This window comes from Eulemur rufifrons, chromosome 20, assembly GCF_041146395.1.
Source record: "Eulemur rufifrons isolate Redbay chromosome 20, OSU_ERuf_1, whole genome shotgun sequence".
NCBI lineage: Eukaryota > Metazoa > Chordata > Mammalia > Primates > Lemuridae > Eulemur > Eulemur rufifrons.
This window is the reverse complement of record NC_091002.1, coordinates 25,295,203-25,318,227: the sequence shown is the minus strand read 5'-3', so window position 1 is coordinate 25,318,227 and position 23,025 is coordinate 25,295,203. Positions and strand designations below refer to the sequence as shown.

Below are 23,025 nucleotides of genomic sequence, written 5' to 3'. Positions count from 1 at the left end.
AGCAGGGACTTTGTCCTCTGCTGCTGCTGCATCCTTGGCACAGGTTGGCATGCAGTAGGTGCTCAATAAATGTTTGTTGAATGAAGCATATGGTCTTGCCAAGAAGGGTCTTTGGAGAGGTGAGATGGCTCACACCTGGCCAGTCATCCCCCATTTGATTCATTCAGCAAACCTGTGCCTGCGACTCCTCAGGCCCTGTGCTAGGCAGGGGCCATGAGAAAAAATAAGACATATTCCTGTCCTCAAACTGCCTGTAACCCATCACTCTTGGCTGTAGGTTCTTTGTGTCTAGCTTGACTCTGAAATGTAGTTTTACCTCCGTCATTCATCCTCCCATCCATCCATCCTCCAACAGATCTCCGTTCAGTCCCTGCTGTATACCTGGCCCTGCTCCAGGGCTACAAGGTGGCTCAGATGGGACCCTCCCCCTCCCCGGAGATGTTCACAGTGTGGTGGGCAAAAAGATGACTACACCATGGGGATACATGGATACATCCAATTAAGAACCAGCCAGTCCCCATTGTCTTATCTCCTCTGCCTCCTCCCTCTAGCTAGATGGAATTGTGGGTTCGGGACGCTTGCCTGTTAAAAATTAAAATGTTTAGGCTTTTTCCATCTCCAAACCACCCCCTTCTTAGTGACCATGAAAGTACATGCCACAGAGGGGTCTTAGCTGCTTCTCTCTCCTCCTGGACTTTTTCCTGGGCCATCTGGCATTCTGTTCTCCACTCCAGGATCTGGGCACTTACAGAATCCCCATGTCACCGCACGTGGTCCTTGCAGCAGCCGCGGATTGGCCGGTATTATTACTCAAAGGCAACGTAATTGCTAAGTGGAAAAGGCAGGGTGCTGACAACATGTGTAGTGGGTTATCATCTGCAAACAAAGGCAATACCTAAATGGGCGGTTCTCAAACTTGAGCAGGCATCAGCATGGCCTGGAGAGCTGGCTGCCGGCTGGTTTCTGGACCCCACCGATTGATTCCGAACGTGTATTTCTAGCAAGTTCTCCTGTGAGGCTGTCTGATGCTGCTGGTCCGGGAACCCATCTTGGGACCGTTGATCTAAATACACGTATTAGTCCTTGCAGCGCACTCACGGAACTGCTAACAGAGGTTGCCTCTGGGGAGGGCAACTGGGACATTGGGAATCAGGGTGGGACAGAATCTTACTTCCTCCCACTCCCTCCTGAAATAGACAATACTTTCAAATGTTTGAAAATGCAAATGGTAGGGAAGGATGTATTATATATTATAGACAGAATACAGTGTGAAAGGTCTCCTTCCCATCCTGTCCCCACCCAGCCACTTCCCCTTCCCAAAAGCAACCAGTTTCTTGTGAGTCCTCCCAAATGCTTTACACTTACACAAGCAAATACGTCTACCCCTCCTTTATTGTACACAGCAGTGGATGCTCGACACACCGCCCTGCGCCTCCTGTTCAGATCCTCCCTGCAGCGCCTCCTTCCTCTGTATCTGCAGGCTGTCTGTCCTGAGATGCCCCACGTCCACTCCACCAGTCCCCTGTCAGTGGAGGTGCTTCCAGTCTTGTGCTGCAGTCAGTATCCTTGTGTATATGTCACTTTTCCCTTGTGCAACATCTGTGGGATAACTTCCTAGGGGTGGAGTAGCCAAGGAGACTGTTCTGACTATACACCCTCTTGCATTGTTGAATATTTTACCATGTCATGCATCACTTTACAACGTGAAACAAAGAGGGCAGGTGGGCAACACAGCATGGTGATTAAGAGCTTGAGCTCTGGAGTTAGACTGCCTAGATTTGCATCTTGCCTCTACAATTTCCTAGCCGTGTGACTCCGCGCAAGTTGCTTGCCCTCTCTGTTCCTCAGTTTCCTCATCTATCAAATGGGGATAATAAAGGTCACAATGCCATGGAGTTGGTGGGTGGATTATAAGAACTCAATGGACGTTAGCGTTCTTCCCAGTTCATAACAGAGGGAACAGAGGCCCAGAGAGGGAAAGCAACTTGCTCAAAGTTACACAGCAGGTTTATGGCAGGGACATAGCCTGCTGATGTCTGATCTGGGGCTTTTTCCATAACAGTACATGAAATGCTCCTCACCCTAGTAAAGGGAGGAATGGACTTGGCTGCTACTGCTTGAACTTTTCCACCAACATCCCAGATATTCGGGAATAATGAAGAAAAGTTCCCAGGATATGGTCCCAAGTTCAAAATTCTTTGCAATCTCACATTTTAGCTTAGAAATTCATGCCAACTTTGTATTTGGCTCTGAGTACACAGAGGAGGACTGACTGTGAAGCTAACAAACCCCAGGCCCTCACTCCCACGGGCCTCCAAGGCCCTGAGAGGAATCCCCCCTCCCCCGTGGTCATGTGTGCATGTGAAATTTGCAAACGTAAGATTTTTTGACCGCAGTTGGCTAAGACTGCTGTCTTCCTCCACCCAGTCCTCCTGTCCAGCTCCCTATCCCTTGCACCGAGTGGCACTGGAATGACCCATGAGCATTTTGCATTTACAGTGCTGTATTATTTTTCTTAAAGAAAGCCCTCCCTGCCCCCACATTGCCTAGGCTGCAGTCTCAGCAAACTGGATTCACTGCTGGTTGCTTTGATATCAAGAGTGGCTCTCCCCGACCTCCCACCAAAAAAAATCCTTGAGTAAAAACTGATGGTGCAGGAAGCGAGTCCCTCGGTATCCTGACTCCCACGTGGGCCCTGCATGGCTACAGGTGCCCTGTGTGAGCAGGACAGGGCTGCACACCCCAGGTTCACTGCTCTCCCCTTCTCACCAGGTGGTTCTTCAAGGGCATCAGCAGGAAGGATGCAGAGCGCCACCTACTGGCTCCCGGCAACGTGCTGGGCTCCTTCATGATCCGAGACAGCGAGACGACCAAAGGTGACATTTCCCCACATGGTCCCTCCATTCAGGGGTGCCCCAGGCTTGACTGGCCACCCCTCCTCCCTCGGAAAGGCTGAACAACTCACCAGGCTGCACGGCCACCGGGCTTTCTCCTGCCCTTTGCCACCCTGAGCCAGGAAGGGTTGAGTTTCTGTGTCTGGCTTGGCCCTTCTTATCCCTCTGGGTGACAGTTTAGGTCAACGGAAGTAGTCCCGTGTCATTCGAGAACCACAAATGAACAAACATCCCGCTGCAGCTTGATCTTCACTAGCTGGTATTTTTTAAAAAGACTCATTACCATATATCTTGTCCACAAGCCTGATTCCTCCTCCCTCCCTAAGGAAATGAGGTTGCAGGAAGAGCCAACCCGCCTTCTCTGGGACTCTGCTTACAATGCTTCTTGGAAACATCTGGGAGTTTCCACATCAGGCGACCAGCTTCCTGAAACTCCTGTTCTGCAAGGGTGGCTTCCTGCCGGGTGGGTGCATGAGAGGCAAGAGCGGCGCCCCGAAAACATCACAGAACCCAAACTGGCCTCAACCGAGGCTGGTCTCCACAGAGGAGTGAAGGTTGATAGAATTCTCATGATTCCAGATTCACACGCACAGTGCACGTGGACAAGAAACAGACGAAGAGGCAAAGTTGGGCACAGCCAGCACTTCTCTCCCGCTGTGCCCAGGATAGCTTGGGGACTGGGCTCGTCCATTCTGCCAGGGTGGAAAACTTAGTATTATAGGTGCTCACGGCATGGGTGCAGAAAAGTTTCTCACACAGAAATTAGGAAATAGATAGATAGATGTGTATGTAAAAAAGTTTATTTTATCTTCTCAGAAGGAGAGAGCATGAGAGCATGGGGTGGGGGCAGGGAGAGGCCGAGCATCCTAAAGAAAGAGAAGCAGGCGCCAGCACTGAGGCCAAGTGGCTTGCTGATTTTATGGGGACAAAGAGAAAGGGGAAGAAGGAGTGACTGCTGGGAGAAACTGTTGACTTTCTTCTCGGAGGCAAGCTGAGGCTAGGAGCGGCTGGGGAAATGGGCAGGAGGGCAGCCCTGAGAGGTCAGGCTGTGCATCTTTCTCGTTTTTGCTGCTGCTGGAGACGTGGTCAGCTCTGAAGTTTAGTCTGGGTGTGCGATTCAGGCCCCGAGATACGGTTTTGGGCAGGAAACTAAGGCCTTGAGTTTGCACCCTGCTGCCCTTCCAGGAGCTGCTCAGGAACACCTTGAGGCTATAAAACAAATTCTAATGGCAGTGAGCTGGTGAACAGCAAGGAGAAAGATTTACATTTCCTTTCTGTCTTTTCAGATGTTTGTGAAAACAGAGCCCCTGCAGGGTGCCTGCCAGCCAGGGAGAGAGAGAACAGGGAGGGGGAGAGCTCACGATTGATCTTTAAATGGTATTAGGAAATTATGGGATTAGGTATTTTTCTGTTATTTTAGCAAGGCCGACCCTTTCACATCCTGCAGACAGGGATAGAAAAACCAAAGAGACCATCACACACCTGTGGGGCAGGAAAGTGAGCCTGGTCCCGTTGTCATGGCCCTCCAAGGTAGAGGCGTGGGGGCGGGTAGATGACTTAATAAAACTTGCAGCGTGGGGCCCCTGAAGCCGGTATGCTGCTTCCAGGAGTCTGCCCCGCCCCCATCCAGCACCAGCTAAGCCAGTTTCACCTTGACTGGGACAGAATGACTAAGGGGGTGGCCCTGGAGTCAGCTGCCTGGGTTTGAATCCCAGCTGTGCCCCTATCAGCTGTGTGACTGCAGGTGAATTACTTCACCTCTCTGGGCCTCAGTTTCCTCATCTGTAAACGAGAATGATGAGATTATAAAACCTCTACTGCTACCCTGGGATTATTCATTCATTATAATAAACAATATCATTTATATAATTATAATTCAGTATAATGAATATTATTCATATTCATTCATTGTTCATTTGCACAGGGTGCTTAGAACAGTGCCTGGCATGTATGGTCAGCTGTCACTCATTCAACAATTTTTTTTTTTTTTTTTTCAGAGACAGGGTCTCACTCTGTCACCCGAGCTGGAGTGCAGTGGCACGATCGTAGCTCACTACACCCTTGAACTCCTGGGCTCAGCTTCCCTAGCAGCTAGGATTACAGGCATGTGCCACCACATCCAGCTAATTTTTAAAATTTTTTTGTACAGACAAGGTCTTGCTATGTTGCCCTGGATGGTCTTGAACTCCTGGTGTCAAGCGATCCTGCCATCTCAGCCTCCCGAGTAGCTGGGATTATAGGCACCAGCCACCACACACAGCTTCATTCGACAATTTAAACCTCCCCAGAATCCTATGACATTGTGTTATTATGGCAGAGAAAACTGAGACACAGAGGGGCAAATAACTTGTCCCAGGGCACACAGCTCGTAAATTGCAAAACTGCGGTCATGGACTGGGAGACTTGTGTGTTTCTGGTCTATGTGGTAATGCGTATTAGGTTCCTATTGCTGCTATAACAAACTGCTACAAATTTAGTGGCTGAAAACAACGTAAGTCTCTTACCTTACAATTCTGGGGGTCAGCAGTCTGACCTCACTGGGCTCAAGTCAAGGCGTCAGCAGGGCTGGTTCCTTCTGGAGGCCTCAAGAGAGAACACATTTCCCCGCCTTTTGAGCTTCCGAAGTCCACAGCATTCCTTGGCTCACAGCCCCTTCCTGACATCTCTCCAACCTCTTGTTTCCATCTTCACGTCTCCTATTGACTTTGACCTTCTCACCTCCGTCTAGCAAGGACCCGTGTGATTACATTGGGGCTGCCTGGATAACCCAGGATGATCTCCCCATCTCCAGATCCTTAATCACAGCTGTAACACCTTTTACCGTGTAAGGTAGCATATTCCCAGGTTCCAGGGGTTGGGGTGTGAACATTGTGAGGGACCATCATTCAGCCTCCCGCAATGTGTTCACAGTTCAATAACTGGACTGGATTTCTGGATAGTCTGACTTTTTACCAAACTGGTATGATTTCTTGGCTTTTTGTTAGCTAAATGATGAAAGAAAGAGGAAAGAAAGGAAGGAAGGAAGGAGGGAAGGAAAAGATAGATTAGAAATAATAATGAAGATGATGATGATAGCCAACACTGCTGAATGTTTAGGTCCCAAGTGCTTTCCAAGCATTATTTCTTTTAATTGTCAGGCAATGCGGTGAGGTAGGGAGGCATGACGACTAGTCCCATTTTACAGATGAGGAAACTGAGGCACACAGAAGTGGTGTAGTCACTTGCCCAAGGTCCCAATGATGAACACGGTAGAGCCTGAATGAGAACCCAGGATGCCTGGTCCACACACCCACTCTGACCCTTGTGTGCTTCTGCCCAGGTGACAGGATGGTGCCAGCGGTGGTCTCACAGGGGTGTCAGGGTGTTGACAGGAGGTGGCAGGCCTCTGAGGTGCCATTCTGAGGGGTTGCTCTTTGGCCAATGCAGGGAGCTACTCTTTGTCTGTGCGAGACTACGACCCCCAGCAAGGAGATGCAGTGAAGCATTACAAGATCCGGACCCTGGACAACGGGGGTTTCTACATCTCTCCGAGGACGACCTTCAGCACCCTGCAGGACCTGGTGGCCCACTACAAGAGTGAGTCCTGCCCCAGGGCTGCGTCCCCGTGGGAATGAGCCCGGGAATCCCAGCCAGGGTGCCCTGCAGCCTCTGAGGCCTGCTGAGCTCTTCCTGACCCCTCCGCCCCCACACACAGTTGCTTTGGATTCTCCTGAAGGCTTAGCCTGTTGAGCAGGAGGGTGGAGGTGGCCAAGATGTAGAGGTGGACCCCATCATGCTCTGTTCTCTTGGGAATGTCCCTGATGATGGCAACCAGGTGGAACACTGGCCAGAGGCAGTGGACCAGACGGGCAGGCCTCCGAGGGGCAGCCTCTGGCTGGCTCGGAGCTTGTTGCCCTCAACTGACCAGGGACTCTGTTCCAGAGGGGAGCGACGGACTCTGCCAGAAGCTGTCGGTGCCCTGCGTGTCCTCGAAGCCCCAGAAGCCTTGGGAGAAGGATGCCTGGGAGATCCCCCGGGAATCCCTCAAGCTGGAGAAGAGACTCGGAGCTGGGCAGTTTGGGGAAGTCTGGATGGGTAAGGACCCAGGGCCAGAGGGGGAGAGGGAGGGTACCCACTTCCAGGAGCACTTTAAGGCAAAGTGGGAATAGCTACCCAAGGCAGAAGGGGAGATTTGAATAGCAACCGCGAAAGAGCAGTTCCTCATAGCAAACCAAATTGCCTCGCTGTGCAAAGGCTGATTTGCCTTTGAGACCAGGTCTGTAGGGGTCTGGGAAGCAGGAGTCCTGGGGGAGGAGTCTGCCCCCGCATGGGGAGCTGGGGTAGCCTGACAGTTTGGGGCTGGGACAACCAGAGGCCTCTGAGGATGATGAGAATTAAGCACGGGGAAATGCAGTTGGAGATTTCCAGGCAGGTTCAGGGCCGGCAACTGATGAACAGCACCGTGTCGGGGCATCATGGGCACCCGAAGGGCACATTCCACCCCTGCTGTGCTCGCCCAGTGCCTTGAGAACAGCAGTGGCTGGTTTGCAGGTTGTGGGGTAGTGCCTGGGGCACCCCACTGTGTTCGTAGTCCACTGCCTTCCAAAGGGGAATGAAGACAGCCTGCAGAGATGCAAACAACTCAGCCAGATAAAATAAGTTTAAAATCCATGTATTTCCACAACATGCCTTGAGAGCCTGCTGTGTGCTAAGCTCCAAATAGAAGAATAGGACAAAAAGATTATATGGAGAGGAAGGTGAGACAGATCTGAGTGGTGTGGGTGGAAAACCAAGAATATTAGACAAGGCCCTGGACTCTTGCTACAGGAAGACCACAAATCTGAATTGGAGCTTCCTGGAAGCCAAGGCAAAATGGAAACCCGAGCAATTATGAGATTGATGAGATCCACAAAATGTAGCAGGGTGGGGTAGGGTGGAGGAACAGTATGTGCCAAGTCCCTGTGGAGGGGCGGGAGTGGGGTGCTCGAGGGACTGAGCACCCTCGAGTGACATACAGGGTGGTTGGTCCATAAAGGGCAAGGGCAAGTTTAGTGGCTGATGAGGCTAGAGAGGTGAGCAAGGCCAGATAAGGGCCTTGTGGGTCATAATAAGTCTCGTATTTCTTTTAAGAACAGTGTTAAAATTAAAGTGGGTTTGGGGACAGGGAGGGGGGAGTGACAAAATCTGAGTGGTGTTTTGTCATTAGTTTTTAATCTTTACAGCAGCCCTTGAAAGGGAGTGATTATCATTTCTGCTTTGTAGATGAGGAAAGCACAGCTCAGAGAGGTTAAGTGACTTGCCCGAGTACACACAGCTAGGAAGTGGTGAAGCAGCCTTCCAACCCTCATCTGTCTGAGGGCTGAGTGGCCTTCCCTTCCCTCTGTGAGGGCTGAGAAGGGCAGGGAAGGCTTCCTGGAGAAGGCAGGTCTGCAGCCAGGCCTTCCAACGGGTTGGGGGAGCCCAGCGGGCTCTGACCACTTTCCCTGCTCCCTGTCTGCCTCCAGCCACCTACAACAAGCACACCAAGGTGGCGGTGAAGACGATGAAGCCAGGCAGCATGTCGGTGGAGGCCTTCCTGGCAGAGGCCAACCTGATGAAGACCCTGCAGCACGACAAGCTGGTGAAGCTGCACGCGGTGGTCACGGAGGAGCCCATCTTCATCATCACGGAGTTCATGGCTAAAGGTGCCGCGTGCTGGGTGCTGGGGATGCAGGCTGTGGCCGTGCTCATCGGTGGCAGGCTCGAGGGTGACTTTGACGTGGTTCTTGCCCTCGAGGGGCCCCCAGTCTGGCCAGGAGCTCTTCCAGCCAGTACTCACTGAGCACCTCAATGTGCAACAATCCCACCCTCCTGGCGAAGGGGGTGAAATTATGTTAAGGGGCCACGGAGGGAAAGGGAGAACAAGGAGGCGCCCGGAGAGGGGAGGAGGGCCGGAGCCCCGCTGGGCGATGGAGGAGAGGCGTGTGTGTTCACTGTGAGCCTCACAGGCCAGGGGTGACACTCGCGTCATCAGCCACCTTCCCTGGGAAAGGAGCTGGGAAAACGAGCTGGCAAAACAGCACTTCCAGCCCCCCAATTCAGGATGTCTCAGGGACGTGTTTAGGCCACCATTTCACAGCCATTTCCAACCCCTGCCCATTTCTAGATAAGCAGAAACATCTCACACAATCTCACTGAGTGTGATTTGAAATCTCAAACCTTTTTTCATTTCCTAAATACACGACCATGCCAGCCCTAGGAAGCCATGACCCCAGGCGTCCAGCCTCAGCAGGCTTTCTCAGCCACAGCACCCATCTAGCAATCAAAAAGTCACTTCAGAAAAACTCCAGTTCTCTTTCTCAATCGCTAGGAATGGTAAACAAATATTTTCATTTAAAGCCACTGCTATGAAAACTTTTAACCCTGCATTGAAGCAATAAGAGTAGTAAACGTTTCTGTCCCCTCCTGCATGTAGGAAGCCTGCTGGACTTTCTGAAAAGTGACGAAGGCAGCAAGCAGCCCTTGCCAAAGCTCATCGACTTCTCAGCCCAGGTGGGAGCCTCGTGGGGAAGTTGGGGGAGGGGGACGGGACTTCAATATTTTATTCAACCAATGTTTACTGAGCCCATGCTATAATAATAGCTATAATAATGGGTAACATGTATTCAGGGTCAGTCTAAAAGTATACCTTTTGTATGTACTTTGCATGTACTAACTTATTTAATCCTCACATCGTCCTTATAGGGTGAGATTTTTGTTACCTATTCTTATGTAACAAACCATCCAAAGCCTAGTAGCTTGAAACAACAGCAATTATTATTTCCATGATTCTGTGGGTTGCCTGGGCTTGGCTGGGTGGTTCTTCTGCTCCACATGGTGAAGTGAGTGATGCGATGCATATTGCTGAGTGCTTGCTTGGAGCTAGAATGTCCAAGACCATGGCTCGTCCTCCAGGTCCCTCCATGTGGCCTCACACCACTCAATCATCCATCCAGAGCTTCTCTGCAGCACACAGCAGCAAGGTTCCAAGAGGGGGTGTACCAAGGGGCCAAGTCCTGATATGCAAATGCTTATGCAAGTGCTTCATCAGCTGATGAAGAAGAAAGGAAAGGATGGTCTAGACCAGCAGTCCCCAACCTTTTAGGCACCAGGGACTATTTTCATGGAAGACAATTTTTCCACAGACGGGGGCAGGGTTGGGGGATGGTTTGGGGATGATTAAAATGGATTACATTTATTGTGCACTTTATTTCTATTATTTTTACATTGTAATATATAGTGAAATAATTATACAACTCACCATAGGTTGGGGACCCCTGGTCTAGACAGAAGAAACAGCCCATGCAAGAGCCCAAGGGGGAAAACAAGGGAGCTCTTGCCTAGTCAGCTGGAGCCTGGTGGGAGTTGAGGGAGACCTGGCCTGGGCCTACTGGAGGTGTCAAGGGCAGGGCTCATTTGAGTATGCAAATTCCAGGGGCCCAAAGGCCACCACAAGTATAATAAAAAGGCTCTACTTTCAGAGCCTGGAATGCCAAAGGCATATGGAAATCAAGGCCTGGCATTTTCATGCCAATGGGCCCAGTCACTGTAAAACAATAGTATGGCCTGTTGCTAAATTCTAACCATCAAATTGGCCAAAACCTTCCTGGGCAATAGCCATTGATTGGGGCAAGAGCACTAGACCCATCTCACAGATGGGAAAACAAACCAAGAAAGGGAAGGAGATTCTGGCCTTTGTACATCCAGAAGCAGAGGTAGACTCAGAGCCCAGGGACCGGAAGGAGCCCACCCTCAGGGGGAGGGTGCCCAGCCTGTCACCAACTAGCTGTTGACCTGGCTATGCGGTTTTCAAGTTCAACCACTTTTTTAGTCCTAGTTCTGTTGATCAAGTGAAATTTTATACAGTAGCTGAATATATAAAAACAGGTCAAAACAGAACTGCTCTGACTAAAGTGGGGGATGGGGCAGCCTCATATGTGCCCTTTCTTTTGTCTCCCACCTGCAGACAACATTGAGTCATCAGTAGGATTCAATTCAGAGAGCCCTGGGCTGGAATGTCCCCACAAGTCCTTCCAGCTCTGAGTCTGTGATTCCCTGAAACTCTTGGAAGCAAACCCAGGTTCCAATGCCCAATCTCATGGCACCCAGTTTGGTGATCATGAAATCTGACCACCTCATCGACCCTTACGTCAATTCTTACACCTGGGCCCAGTAAACCTATCCATTATCCATTCAGTTGACAAAACCTTGAGAAGCAACACTCGGCAAGCGTACAGGCTTAGGAATCACAGAGAGATTTGTTTTGATCCCAGCTCTGCCTGTGCAGCTTCGAGCATGTTGTTTAACCTGTCTGAGTGCCACTCTTCCCACCAGCAAAATTGATAGCCACCATGGAAGGGAATACTTACCATGCGCCAGACACTGCCTTGATGTAGGCTTAGACCCCTCAGAGACAGGTGCTATTGTTGTTCCCACTTTACAGAGAAGAAAAGTGAGGCACAGAGGGGTGAAGTAGCTTGCTGCAGATCACAGAACTATGAGGCATAAGCTGAGCTGGTCCAACTCCAGAGCCATCTAGCTCTTGCCCTCCACTATCTCCTAAGTGGGCTTGTTCATACCTGTCCCATTGAGCTCCTGTGAAAACCAGTAATATAAAAGCATCTGCCAGTGGGTGTTAAACAATGGTACCTCCGAGCGTGAGTGCCTGCTCCAAAGGAAATACAACGTAAGGAGGTCGGGTGGAGCAACAGTAGGTGCATGGACCCTGAGCCGGGCTTTCAGGGTTCCAGCCCTGGCTCTGCACCTTGCAAACTGTGTAACCTGGGGCTGATTATTTATTTCTCTAGGCTTCAGTTTTCTCACCTGTGGAATAGGGCTGGTAGCAAAAGTACCCTCCCCAAAGCACACAACAAATATTGTGTAAGTATCATCCTAGAATAAATAAGCTGCAGTATCTGCCATTAGCTTAATAACTTTTGCTAACTGTTCATCTAAGGATTCCGTATAAATTTCTCACACTCCCCAGGCCAAGACCCTGTCTCATTCCATCCCCGCCCACCAGTACCCCCACTTTCACTGCTCCAAACAAAATGAGAAGCTCTCTTTCTAAGTTTTTATTCCAAAGTCTGGACCTCAGGTCCGACTGCCTCGGGCGCCCTCTGCTGTCCACTCCCTGCAAGTGCACCTCCCTCTTGCTTCTGGCCGGGAGCCAGCTGGGGCCTCGCTTGGTTCTGTTGGGTCAGATCCCGGTGCCCCCCAGGTAATCTCATCAGACTGCACCCAGCTGCAGTCTTCCCTCCAGAGCACTGGGGTGCTGAGTTATTTGGAGGCAGCACAGGGCACCAGATTGGGAATCCGCAGACTGGTTTGAGTCTGACATTCAGAATTTTCCTGGTGGTGTGATCTGGAACGTGTCTCCTCCTGGATAAGACAGAGTCAAGCCTGGTTTATAAGCTGTAGGCGCTGCTTTCTGGGTAGCTGAGGGTTAATCTTAAACCTCTTTTGTCCAAACCTTCGTAATTATTACAGTAAAAACGTCTCCAAGACTAATCTCACGTCTTTCCATCAGAGGCTTCCAGGGCCCCCAGTGTGACTAAGAATCCTCCACTCAGTCTGTTATTCACTCGACAGCCACGATGACCCTTAAATATACATCAGAGCGTGTCGCACACCTGCTCAATGGCTTCTCACGCTCAGAATAAAATCCAGCCTCCTCTCCTGGCCTGCAAGGCTGTTCACTCCCTGGCACGTTCTTATGTGACGCACTTCAGCATTCAGATCATAGCTAAATTCTCCCCTCCTCAAAGCAGCCTTCCCTGACCACCCAGTCCAACAAAGCCCCCTACGTGTCATGTCTTCTTGCTCGGCTTCCTCTTTTCTTCATGGTACTTGTTACCGCCTGTTCAAGTGACATGTCTGGCACCCGAAGACATTCAGTAGACTTTTGTTGAATGAATTAATGAATTTTCCCTACCCAGGCTTGGGGAGGAAGAAGATGTAAGAGAGACAGCAGAAGGCCGGGCGCGGTGGCTCACGCCTGTAATCCTAGCACTCTGGGAGGCCGAGGCGGGTGGATCGCTCGAGGTCAGGAGTTCGAGACCAGCCTGAGCAAGAGTGAGACCCCGTCTCTACTAAAAATAGAAAGAAATTATATGGACAACTAAAATATATATATACAAAAAATTAGCCGGGCATGGTGGCGCATGTCTGTAGTCCCAGCTACTCGGGAGGCTGAGGCAGTAGGATCGCTTAAGCCCAGGAGTTTGAGGTTGCTGTGAGCTAGACTGACGCCACGGCACTCACTCTAGCCCGGGCAACAGAGTGAGACTCTGTCTCAAAAAAAAAAAAAAAGAGAGACAGCAGAATATGACATGAGCCTGGGTTGTGCCCAGAAAGAAGGTTGAGAGTGAAGGTGCTTCATAGCATCCTGGGTGTGTGTGTGCGTGTGTGTGTGTGTAGGTCCTGGAGAAAGAGTCCCATTGCCTTTTAGTGAGAACATTTCAAAGTGCTCTCTGGAAGTCTTAGAACTCTAGAGAAGCCCCTAAATGGACTCAGGCCTCAAGGATACCCCCCAACCTGGGTGGGTGGACCGCCTTGGGCTGGGCCAGGTCTGAGGACGAGGGTGTCTCTGTTTTGGATACAGATTGCAGAAGGCATGGCCTTCATTGAGCAGAGAAACTACATTCATCGAGACCTCCGAGCCGCCAACATCTTGGTCTCTGCGTCCCTGGTGTGTAAGATTGCCGACTTTGGCCTGGCACGGATCATCGAAGACAATGAGTACACGGCTCGGGAAGGTAGGGGACGCTGCCAAGCAGGCCAGTGGTGCCCACTTGGATAGGCCATGAATGTTGAGAGTTGATACCTGTGAGAGTGGCTGGCAAAATGCAAAGATCTCTCCCAGCATTAGCTGTGCATTGTTAAGCTTGATGGGGTCCTTCTAGATAGTGTCCTGGACTTCAGCGTCTTACCCAGTGACTTTGAGAAGGAGATTTTAGACCAGATTGGGAAGTACTGATCAATTTCAGACTTAGGCAATTACATGTTGAAATTAATGGTAAGAGCAACTTTGTGTGTGATAGACAAAAACTAGGAAGAACCCAAGAGTCCATAAACAGGAGTATGGATGTATAAAGTGTGATATGTTCACAAAATGTAAACCCAGGCAGCAATGGAAAAGCACAAACCTTTGCCACATAAACAAAATGGGTAACTCACAAACATAATATCAAAATGAAAGAACTCAAACAAAAAAAGAATAGGTGCTGGATGGTTCCATTTTTCTGAAATTCAAAAACAGACAAAACTTGTATACAAATGCCCATAGCATTATTCCTAATGCCAAAAAATGGCAACAACCCTAATTAATGTCCACCAACAAAACGTGGCCTATCCATACAGTGGAATACTGTTTGACCATAAAGTGGAATGAAGTACTGTAAACATGCTACAACACAGATGACCCTTGAAAACATGTTAAATGAACGCCAGACACAAAGACCACATATCATATGATTCCCTTTCATGGAATGTCCAGAATGGGCACATCTAAAGAGACAGAAAATAGACGAGTTGTTGCCTAGGGCTGGCAGCAGGGAGTTGGGGAGAAATGCAAAGTGGCTGCTATGGGGTCTTGGGGGGAGATGTAATGAAAATATTCTAAAATTCACAACTTTGTGAATATTCTAAAAGCCATTAAATTGAACACTTTAAGTGGGTGAATTTTAGGCCAGGCACAAGTGGCTCACATCTGTAATCCCAGCACTTTGGGAGGATGGCCTGAGGCCAGGAGTTCAAGACCAGGCTGTGCAACACAGCAAGAACCCGTCTCTACAAAAAATTTAAAAACTAGCTAGGCATGGTGGCATGCACCTGTAGTCCCAGCTACTCAGGAGGCTGAGGAGGGAGGATTGCTTGAGCCCAGGAGTTCAAGGCTGCAGTGAGCAAGGCTGACACCACTGCACTCTACCTGGGGCAACAGAGCAAGACTCTGACTCAAAAAAAATAAAATTAAATTAACTAAGGGTAACCACTAAAAGAGTAAAAGTAGAATGTGTAATATAAGTTCTAAATCAGAAAAGGATCAGCAGGAAATAAAGAAAACTCTCCAGAGCCAAAGGAAGGAAGGAGAAACACAAACACACACACACACACACACACACACGCACACTCACCCCCACACACGCAGCATTTTCAAAACTTGCCTATGCACTCAGTCATAAAGCAGGTCTTACCAAATTCCAAAGGACATATATCCTGGACCATTTACCAGCCATAATATTAATGTAATGAAGGTAAACACTAAGAAAAGGTTAACTAAACCCACCTCAGACCAGGTGGAAGTGGGGGAGGAATGGAGACACCCAGTGACTGGTGGAAACCTCAGAGGCAGAGATCCACAATCTTCCCTTCCCGTATTGCCAGGGGCAAGGGGACTGAGGCATCCCCTGTGACCTGGACTAAGGCCCCTGAAGTCTTTCTGTCCCCAAAGATTCTGTGACTACTATGACCCTGCTCTTTGGAGTTATAGTTCGCTGAAGTATCAGCTGAATCAATGAGGTGGCCTCCAGAGAGTGAGTTCCCACACCACTCCCCAGGCCCCTCTGCCCACTTCCCCCAACTTTAGTCACCTGTCCTCAGGACAGATGTCCCTTCCTCCACAGGGAGGCTTTATTGCAGGGAAATCACGGTTCTGCAGGGGGCAGACGTTGGCAGCTGTTGCCCTGTCCTGTTCCCTCACCTCTGCAGAGACCCAGCCCTGACTGCTCCCCAGACTGCCCCTGACTCTGCTCTGTCCAACCCTGCAGGGGCCAAGTTCCCCATCAAGTGGACGGCCCCCGAAGCCATCAACTTTGGCTCCTTCACCATCAAGTCAGACGTCTGGTCCTTTGGTGTCCTGCTGATGGAGATCGTCACCTACGGCCGGATCCCTTATCCAGGTAGGGAGGGGGCCGCAGCTGGGGGCTGCTTCCAGAGCCCGGCCTGGTGAGGGCTGCATCTTGGCAGTGTCCATTCAGTCTGAGTTCTGGGTCCCCACCCCAGCTCCTCTGGACTTTCCGGTCTGGGTTAAAGGCACCTCCAGCCATCCAATCTCTTAAGCCTGAAATCTGGGGGCTTCCTTGGCCCTTCCTTCTCTCCCAGCCCTTATAACATCCAAGCAGTCACAGGTTCTGGCCATTCCACTCCAAAACACATCCCAAGTCTCCCTGCTTCTAACTGCATGGCCTCCAGAGCACCCGGGCCAGCATCGCCTGCCCTGTGGGTGCCGCAGCCGCCTCCTCATCGGCCCTGCTGGGTCCTCTCTCTCATCCCACAGCCTGTTCTTCACGTGCAGCCCAGGGACTATTCTAAACTGTGAATCCCATCGCATCCCTTCCCCACTTCTAACTCTTTAATAGTCCCATTATAATTCGGACAAAATCCTGAACTCCCAATGGCATGCAGCACAATCGATAACTGTGCCTTTGTTTAATATTTTCCCCATCAGACTCTACACTCCATGAGGCCAGAATCATGTCTGTATTCCTTACCAGTGTGTCTGCAGTGCCCGCCTCTGTGCTTGGCATGTAGTGGGTGCTTAGCAACTGTTTGTGGAATGTCTTCACAAAGCCCCACACCTGTGGGCAGAGCCCCACACTGAGTAGGCCGTGTGGGCACACAAAGATGTACCCTCTAGTTTGGTAGCTCAGCAGTAAAAAGAAAAAGAAAAAATATGTACCCTACATGTAGATTGCCCAGGACTCAGCAAATAATGCTGTTCTATGTTCCTTTTTTTGGTTGGGATGTCTCTTGGGGTATCTGTTCCCAGAACACCTGGAGAAGGGCAAGAGGACTATAACAGGTCCCTGACTTTTTATACAAACAGTGCTGAGTTTGAATCCTGTCCCCATCAACTGTTACACTTTGAGAGTCACTTCACTCCTCCTATCCCGGTGTCTTCACCTGTACAAAATGTAGGTAATGAATGCTATCTACCTTGCAGAGGTGGTTGTGAGGATGAGAAATATAAGATGTAGACACTGGGTTCAGTCGAGAGTCTGTGGAATTCCTACCGTGCGTTGGGCACTGAGGATGCAGTGAGAGACGGGGGCCCTCGTACGGAGCATCTATTCAGAAGGAGCTCGCCCGCTAGCCTGGAAGAACACACCCTAAACAAAAAGAAAAGAAAGCAGGGGGATGTGAGAGCCAGTGACGTGGGGCTCCTGTAGAGAGGGAGCGCCTGTCAGAGCAGGTCACAGGTGCGTGAATATCTGGGGAAAGGATTAGGGTGGAAGGCGCTGCGGGCTCATCAGGCCTCAGGTGTGCTGGAAGAACAGCAAGGGAGCCAGGTACCTGGAGACAGGGAGTGAGAGCAGATGGTAGACGATGGGGTTGGCAGGGCCCAGGGTCATAGCCAAGCGTCTGGGTGTCAGTCTAACAACATGGGAAGCCAATGCAGGGTTTGGGGCTGAGAAGTGGCATCATCTGATTTCTGTTTTTAAGGAATGCCAGAGCAGCTCGGAGAGTGGATGGGAGGGAGGGGGAACAGGGTGGCAGCCGTGAGGAAGCCGCAGAAGCCACAGCAGCCGCCCAGGTAGAGGTGGTGACGGCCTGGACAGGGCACTGCAGGTGCTACGTTTAAAAAGAAGAAAAGGCCGGGCGTGGTGGCTCACGCCTGTAATCCTAGCACTCTGGGAGGCCGAGGCGGGTGGATCGTTTGAGCTCAGGAGTTCGAGACCAGCCTGAGCAAGAGTGAGACCCCATCTCTACTAAAAATAGAAAGAAATTATATGGACAGCTAAAAATATATATATAGAAAAAATTAGCTGGACATTGTGGCACATGCCTGTAGTCCCAGCTACTCGGGAGGCTGAGGCAGGAGGATTGCCTGAGCCCAGCAGTTTAAGGTTGCTGTGAGCTAGGCTGATGCCACGGCACTCTAGCCCGGGTAACAGAGTGAGACTCTGTCTCAAAAAAAAAAAAGAAGAAAAGATACAACTTGCTGATGTAGGAGGCGAGGGAGGGAGAATCAAGGATGATTACCCTGGCTTTGAGCAATAGGATGGGTAATGGGCTGGGGCAGAAATTCAAAAACTCAGTCTTAGCCCTGTTAAATTTGAGGTGACTTACAGCCATCCAAGTAAAGATGTTTAAGGAAGCACTTAAATACATGAATTTGGAATTTAAGACTGATAATATAAAATTGGGGATCATAGACATTTAATGGTTGTTCTTATGAATAATTAATATATACTTAAACGAGGAAATGGTCCCGCTCATAGGATGACACTGTTTTGTCTTGAGGGTACACTAGTCAAAACCAGGCAGTGGTTACAGGCCCCTGTGTGCGCTGGGATACAGTAGGCTGCAAGCAACAAACTAACAGAGTGGCTGGGACAAGAGGCAAGTTATTATTCCCCACCCTAAGAAGGATGGCATTGGTGACTGGTTAGTGCAGCAGCTCAACAGCCGTCAGGACTCTGGGTTAATTTCTCTGTGACTGTCTTCTCCTTGTGGTCAGATGGTCGGCTGTTGCAGCTCCAAGTATCACAAGTATCTCAAAGTGCCCAAAGAAAGGGACACAGGGTGTGTCCCAGGCCCCTTCCCCGGCTGCACGGGAGGCTGGGGAAGGGAGGATCTGGCTTTCACAGTGGGAGGGGCTCAGCTTGCAAGATGAGGTGGGGGGCAATGGCTGGTGGGGAGGCGACAGTGTCTGTCATTTCCCAACGCCTCCCTTTTTAACTCTACCACTCCTTCTCAGGGATGACAAACCCCGAGGTGATCCGAGCACTGGAGCGCGGGTACCGGATGCCGAGACCAGAGAACTGCCCCGAGGAGCTCTACAGCATCATGGCTCGCTGCTGGAAGAACCGCCCGGAGGAGCGGCCCACCTTTGAATACATCCAGAGTGTGCTGGACGACTTCTACACGGCCACTGAGAGCCAATACCAACAGCAGCCATGACAGGCGGGACCAGGCAGGGCCAGGAGCCCCAGAGGTGCCTGAGGTGGCTCCAACACCGTCTGCTGGGGCCCAGACACCCACCCACACTCCAGCCACAGTTTCCTCATCTGTCAAGTGGGCAGGTTGGACTGGACAATTTTTTTTTTTACTCTAACAACCCACAATCTGCCATTCTCAGGAAACCCCAAGTTGATATTTCTATTGCCTGGGATGGTTGGATTTCAGTTACAGCTGTGATTTGATTGGGAAACTTTCAAAATAATGAAATAATATTTAAATAAATAAAAGGTATGAATGCCAAAGTCTTTACCAAGACATTGCCTTTCTGTCCTTCCAGTTCCTGACTGTCTATTTGCCTGCTTGCTGTATGACAAGTCAGAAAGGCAGAAGGACCCTCCCAGGGACCAGAAGTTCAAAGAAAAGTGGGGTTCAATGCTCACCCTAAATAGTTGCTGCATTAGTTTCCTGTTGCTGCTGTAACAAATGACCACAAAGCTGGTGGCTTAAAACAACCCAAACTTATTATCTTACAGTTCCAGGCGTCAGAAGTCTGAGATGGGTTGGCAGGGCTGGATTCCTTTTGGAAGCCCCAGGGGAGAATTTGTTTCCTTGCTTTCTTCAGCTTCTCGAAGCTGTTCACAGTCCTTGACTCAAGGTTCCCTTCTGCTCATCACCCCAAACTCTTCTTCCACCATCACATCTCCTCTGATTCTGAGCCTCCCATTCCCCTCTTTAACTTGTAAGAACCCCCTGGACCTACCTGGATAAGTCAGAAAAATCTTTCCATCTCAGGATCCTTGATCACATTTGCAAAGTCCCTTTTGCCATGTAAGGTAACATTTCCACAGGCTCTTAGGGTTAGGACATGAGCATCTTCGGGGGACCATTATTCTGCCTACCCTACTGGTGTCCAGATGCCCGATGCGTTTTGCCTCCAAGATGCTGGGTCTGCTAGGGGGACAGGAGTGATTTCTCATGATCTAGGACTCTGACTCTCCTTCCAGGCCACGTTGTTACATGAGCTGATCAATCTACGTCTCAGCCAGGGCTGGGGGCTTTCTGCAGCCCCTGCCATTTCCCGCGGCTTGGCTGTCATCATGGTTGTTGGGATGGTATCCATCATTGCAGGAATCCGGGGGTCTGGAGGTGTAGCTGCTGGGAAGTGTCTGGTACCCTGCATGGGAAGCTCCCAGTAGAGGGGAGAGAGGCTTCGGTAGGAAGCAGAGAAGACAAGGAGGTGGTAGACACTTCCCAAATGTTCCCTCAGCTGAAAGTCCCTGGCAGTCAGCTTTTGTCATTGGGAAAAAGAAAAGAAGAGGTGGACAGTGGGGAGCGGGGGGACAAATGACACCTTTTCCCATTATTGTAATCCCCTGAAGGTATTATTACATCACATCACCCCCCAGGGTCCCATGAAACCCTATACTGAATCGATTCTGTACCTCTGAGTAGTACAGGGGTCTAACCTTAAACACTGGAAACTGAGGAATAATGAAAAATAAAGCTAGTAGTGTTTAAATTTACCTAGTTGGTAATTAATTTCTCTCCTGCTTTCTTGTTTGGAATGTGTCTGTGGGTATTTGAAAGCAAAGCTCAGGGTCTTGTGATGGGAATTTGCCTTTGTCATAACAATCCAATAGGAGGAGGACACTTCCCTGCCCGTTAATGTCGAACTTGGCCATCGGACTTGCTTTAGCCAATGGGATGTTAGCAGATGGATGCAAGCAGAGGCTTGAAATGTGCTGTGGGCTCGAACTTGCCCTCCAGCCTTTTGCCCTGAAAAGAACATGGTCCCAGGAAGACGAGTGACAAGGTGGAGCAGACCTGGACCCAGCCTGCAGGCCTGAGCCCAGCCTAGGTCAACTGAACCCCAGCTGACCTGTGGACATGTAAGAAAGAAACAGATGCTTGTTTTCACAAGCCTTTGCATTCTGGGGTTGCTTTGTTACATAGAAGTATATAGTCATGGCTCACTGAGACAGTCTCAGGAATGGGAGCCTCTTGCTGTATGAACAAGGTCGAGGGGTCAATTCTGCCTTTCTGCTCTTTCAATTTACACTGTCCTCTGAGTCCCATTAGCCAACACTCTGGGTTATGCCTCTGGTCACAGGAAAGACAGGTGAAAACACGCAGATAGAGACAGCACCAAAAGCGTGATCCACGAAAGAAAAAAGTGATAAATTGGACTTCATTAAAATTAAAAACTCTGCTCTACAAAATACACTGTTAATGAAATAAAAAGATGAGCCCCAAGCTTGGAGAAAATACTTGCAAAATGTATATGGGATGAAGGACTGGTATCCAAAATATACAAAGAATGCTTTAACCTCTACAATAAGGAAACAACTCAATTTTAAAATGGGCAAAAAATCTAAACATACTGTATCAAAGGAGATATAGGGATAGCAAACAAGCATAAGAAAAGATGCTCCATATATTATTTCACTGGGGAAATGCAAATAAAACAACAATGAGATGCCACTACACATCTACTAAAATGGCTAAGATCCAAAACACCGATGACACTAAATGCTGACAAGGATATGGAGCAATGGGAACTCTCGTTCATTGCTGGTAGGAATGCAAAACGGTACAGTCACCTTGGAAGATACTTGGCAGTTTCTTTTCAAACTAAACATACTCTTCCACGTGATCCAGCAATTGTGCTCCTTGGTATTTACACACATGAGTTGAAAACTTATGTCTACACAAAAACCATCACACGGATGTTTATAGAAGTTTTATTCATAATTGACAAAACTTGGAAGCAATCAAGATGTCTTTCATTGGGAGGCTGAAGCAGGAGGATCAGTTGAGCCCAGGAGTTGGAGGTTGCTGTGATCTATAACGATGCCACTGCACTCCAGCCCAGGCAATAGAACAAGACCCTGTCCCCCCGCCCCCCCAAAAAAAGCAGCTTTCTTAAAAGACAAGTGATGTAGGTTTTCTGCCCCTTATTTTTTTTTTTTTTATCTCTTTCTCTATCTTGCTGCCTAGAATGTGCGCGTGAAGGCTGGAGCTATAACTGCCATGTTGGACCCTGAAGAAGATGAATGAACTCCAAGGATGGCAAAGCTGGATGGAGCCTGGATCCCTGAGGACATCTTAGGGCACTGCCACCACATCAGCCTGGACAGTCCTTCTCCACACTTACATCAAAGGGTACAGCATGCACTGTCAGTGCCTCACTCATATCCTTTAGAGTGGGCTGAACTTTTAGCTGCCATTGTATGCATTAGTGTGCCTGAGGTCTTTTTATCTAAAACTGCAAAAAGCCTCAGCTGCCAGTGTCACCAGAAAAGCTGAAAGTGCCAAGGAATTACTACCCTCCAGGAGCAGTCCACAACTAATGACTTTTGGGAGTTGGTGTAAAAATGCCCTACCTCCCTCACCCCCTGGGCAGGATAACTCCGAGCAGTGTGTTTTGCATCATTTTCTAGAGTTTCCCCACAGGATTAAGCTTCAGTTACCCACAGTGGGAACTTGCTTGACAACATATCCTTTCCAAGTGTATAATAGTTTCCAACATGAATGTGGGTTGACAGTTCTGTTTATATTCACGAATAAGATAAAAGCGAAATAAAAAAGGCATATATCAGAACTTGACTTAGTCAAGGACATGAGCAGCTTCTTTGCTGAATAGGGTAAGAGTTTCTAATAAAGTCACATTTTTGTGCTAGTCACCATGTGACAGCTATAGCCATGACACATTGTTAAGTTTAATCTGCAATATTGACATTTTGCTCTATCGCTCTAAATCTAGACCAGAGTTTGGCAAACTATGGCAAACTACATTTTACTGGAACACAGCCATGCCCATGCCCATTGTCTACATGTCATTTGTAGCTGCGTTTGTACTACAATGGCAGAGTCAAGTTGTTGTAACACGACCAAAAATATTTACTACCTGGCTCTCTACAGAAGAATTTTGCTAACAAAACAAAAATTCAAGCCCTGATTGGTAGCACTTGCTGATTTTTGTGGTGTAAACATTCCCACTGTGGCCAATTTCAAGCTACCAACCAGAGCTGCATCGTGAGTCACGGGCCTTAGGCACTTTTGCTTTTGTGGAACTCTTCCTCCATAAAATAATATTATATCTTATATTTATAAATAAAAATAAGATATTTATTTATAAATGTAGATTTATAAATAAATCTAGATTATGGTTTACAGCTATATTGATATAAAGATGAGTATATTAATATCATATGAAAATATTTCTTCCAAC

General features: G+C 49.2%; 1 protein-coding gene across 2 annotated transcripts in view; it reads left to right on the top strand.

Annotated features, from left to right (window-relative positions):
- Positions 1 to 19,024, top strand: part of HCK (HCK proto-oncogene, Src family tyrosine kinase) — a 40,136-nt gene extending 21,112 nt beyond the window's left edge. For both annotated transcript variants that reach the window (XM_069495413.1, XM_069495412.1), the window contains exons 6-13: positions 2,773 to 2,876; positions 6,321 to 6,470; positions 6,816 to 6,968; positions 8,378 to 8,557; positions 9,328 to 9,404; positions 13,495 to 13,648; positions 15,659 to 15,790; positions 18,592 to 19,024. In XM_069495413.1, the coding sequence (XP_069351514.1) occupies positions 2,773 to 2,876; positions 6,321 to 6,470; positions 6,816 to 6,968; positions 8,378 to 8,557; positions 9,328 to 9,404; positions 13,495 to 13,648; positions 15,659 to 15,790; positions 18,592 to 18,794 (1,153 nt within the window). In that variant the 3' untranslated portion in view covers positions 18,795 to 19,024. The remainder of the gene's footprint in view (positions 1 to 2,772; positions 2,877 to 6,320; positions 6,471 to 6,815; positions 6,969 to 8,377; positions 8,558 to 9,327; positions 9,405 to 13,494; positions 13,649 to 15,658; positions 15,791 to 18,591) is intronic.
- Positions 19,025 to 23,025: the final 4,001 nt, after the last annotated feature.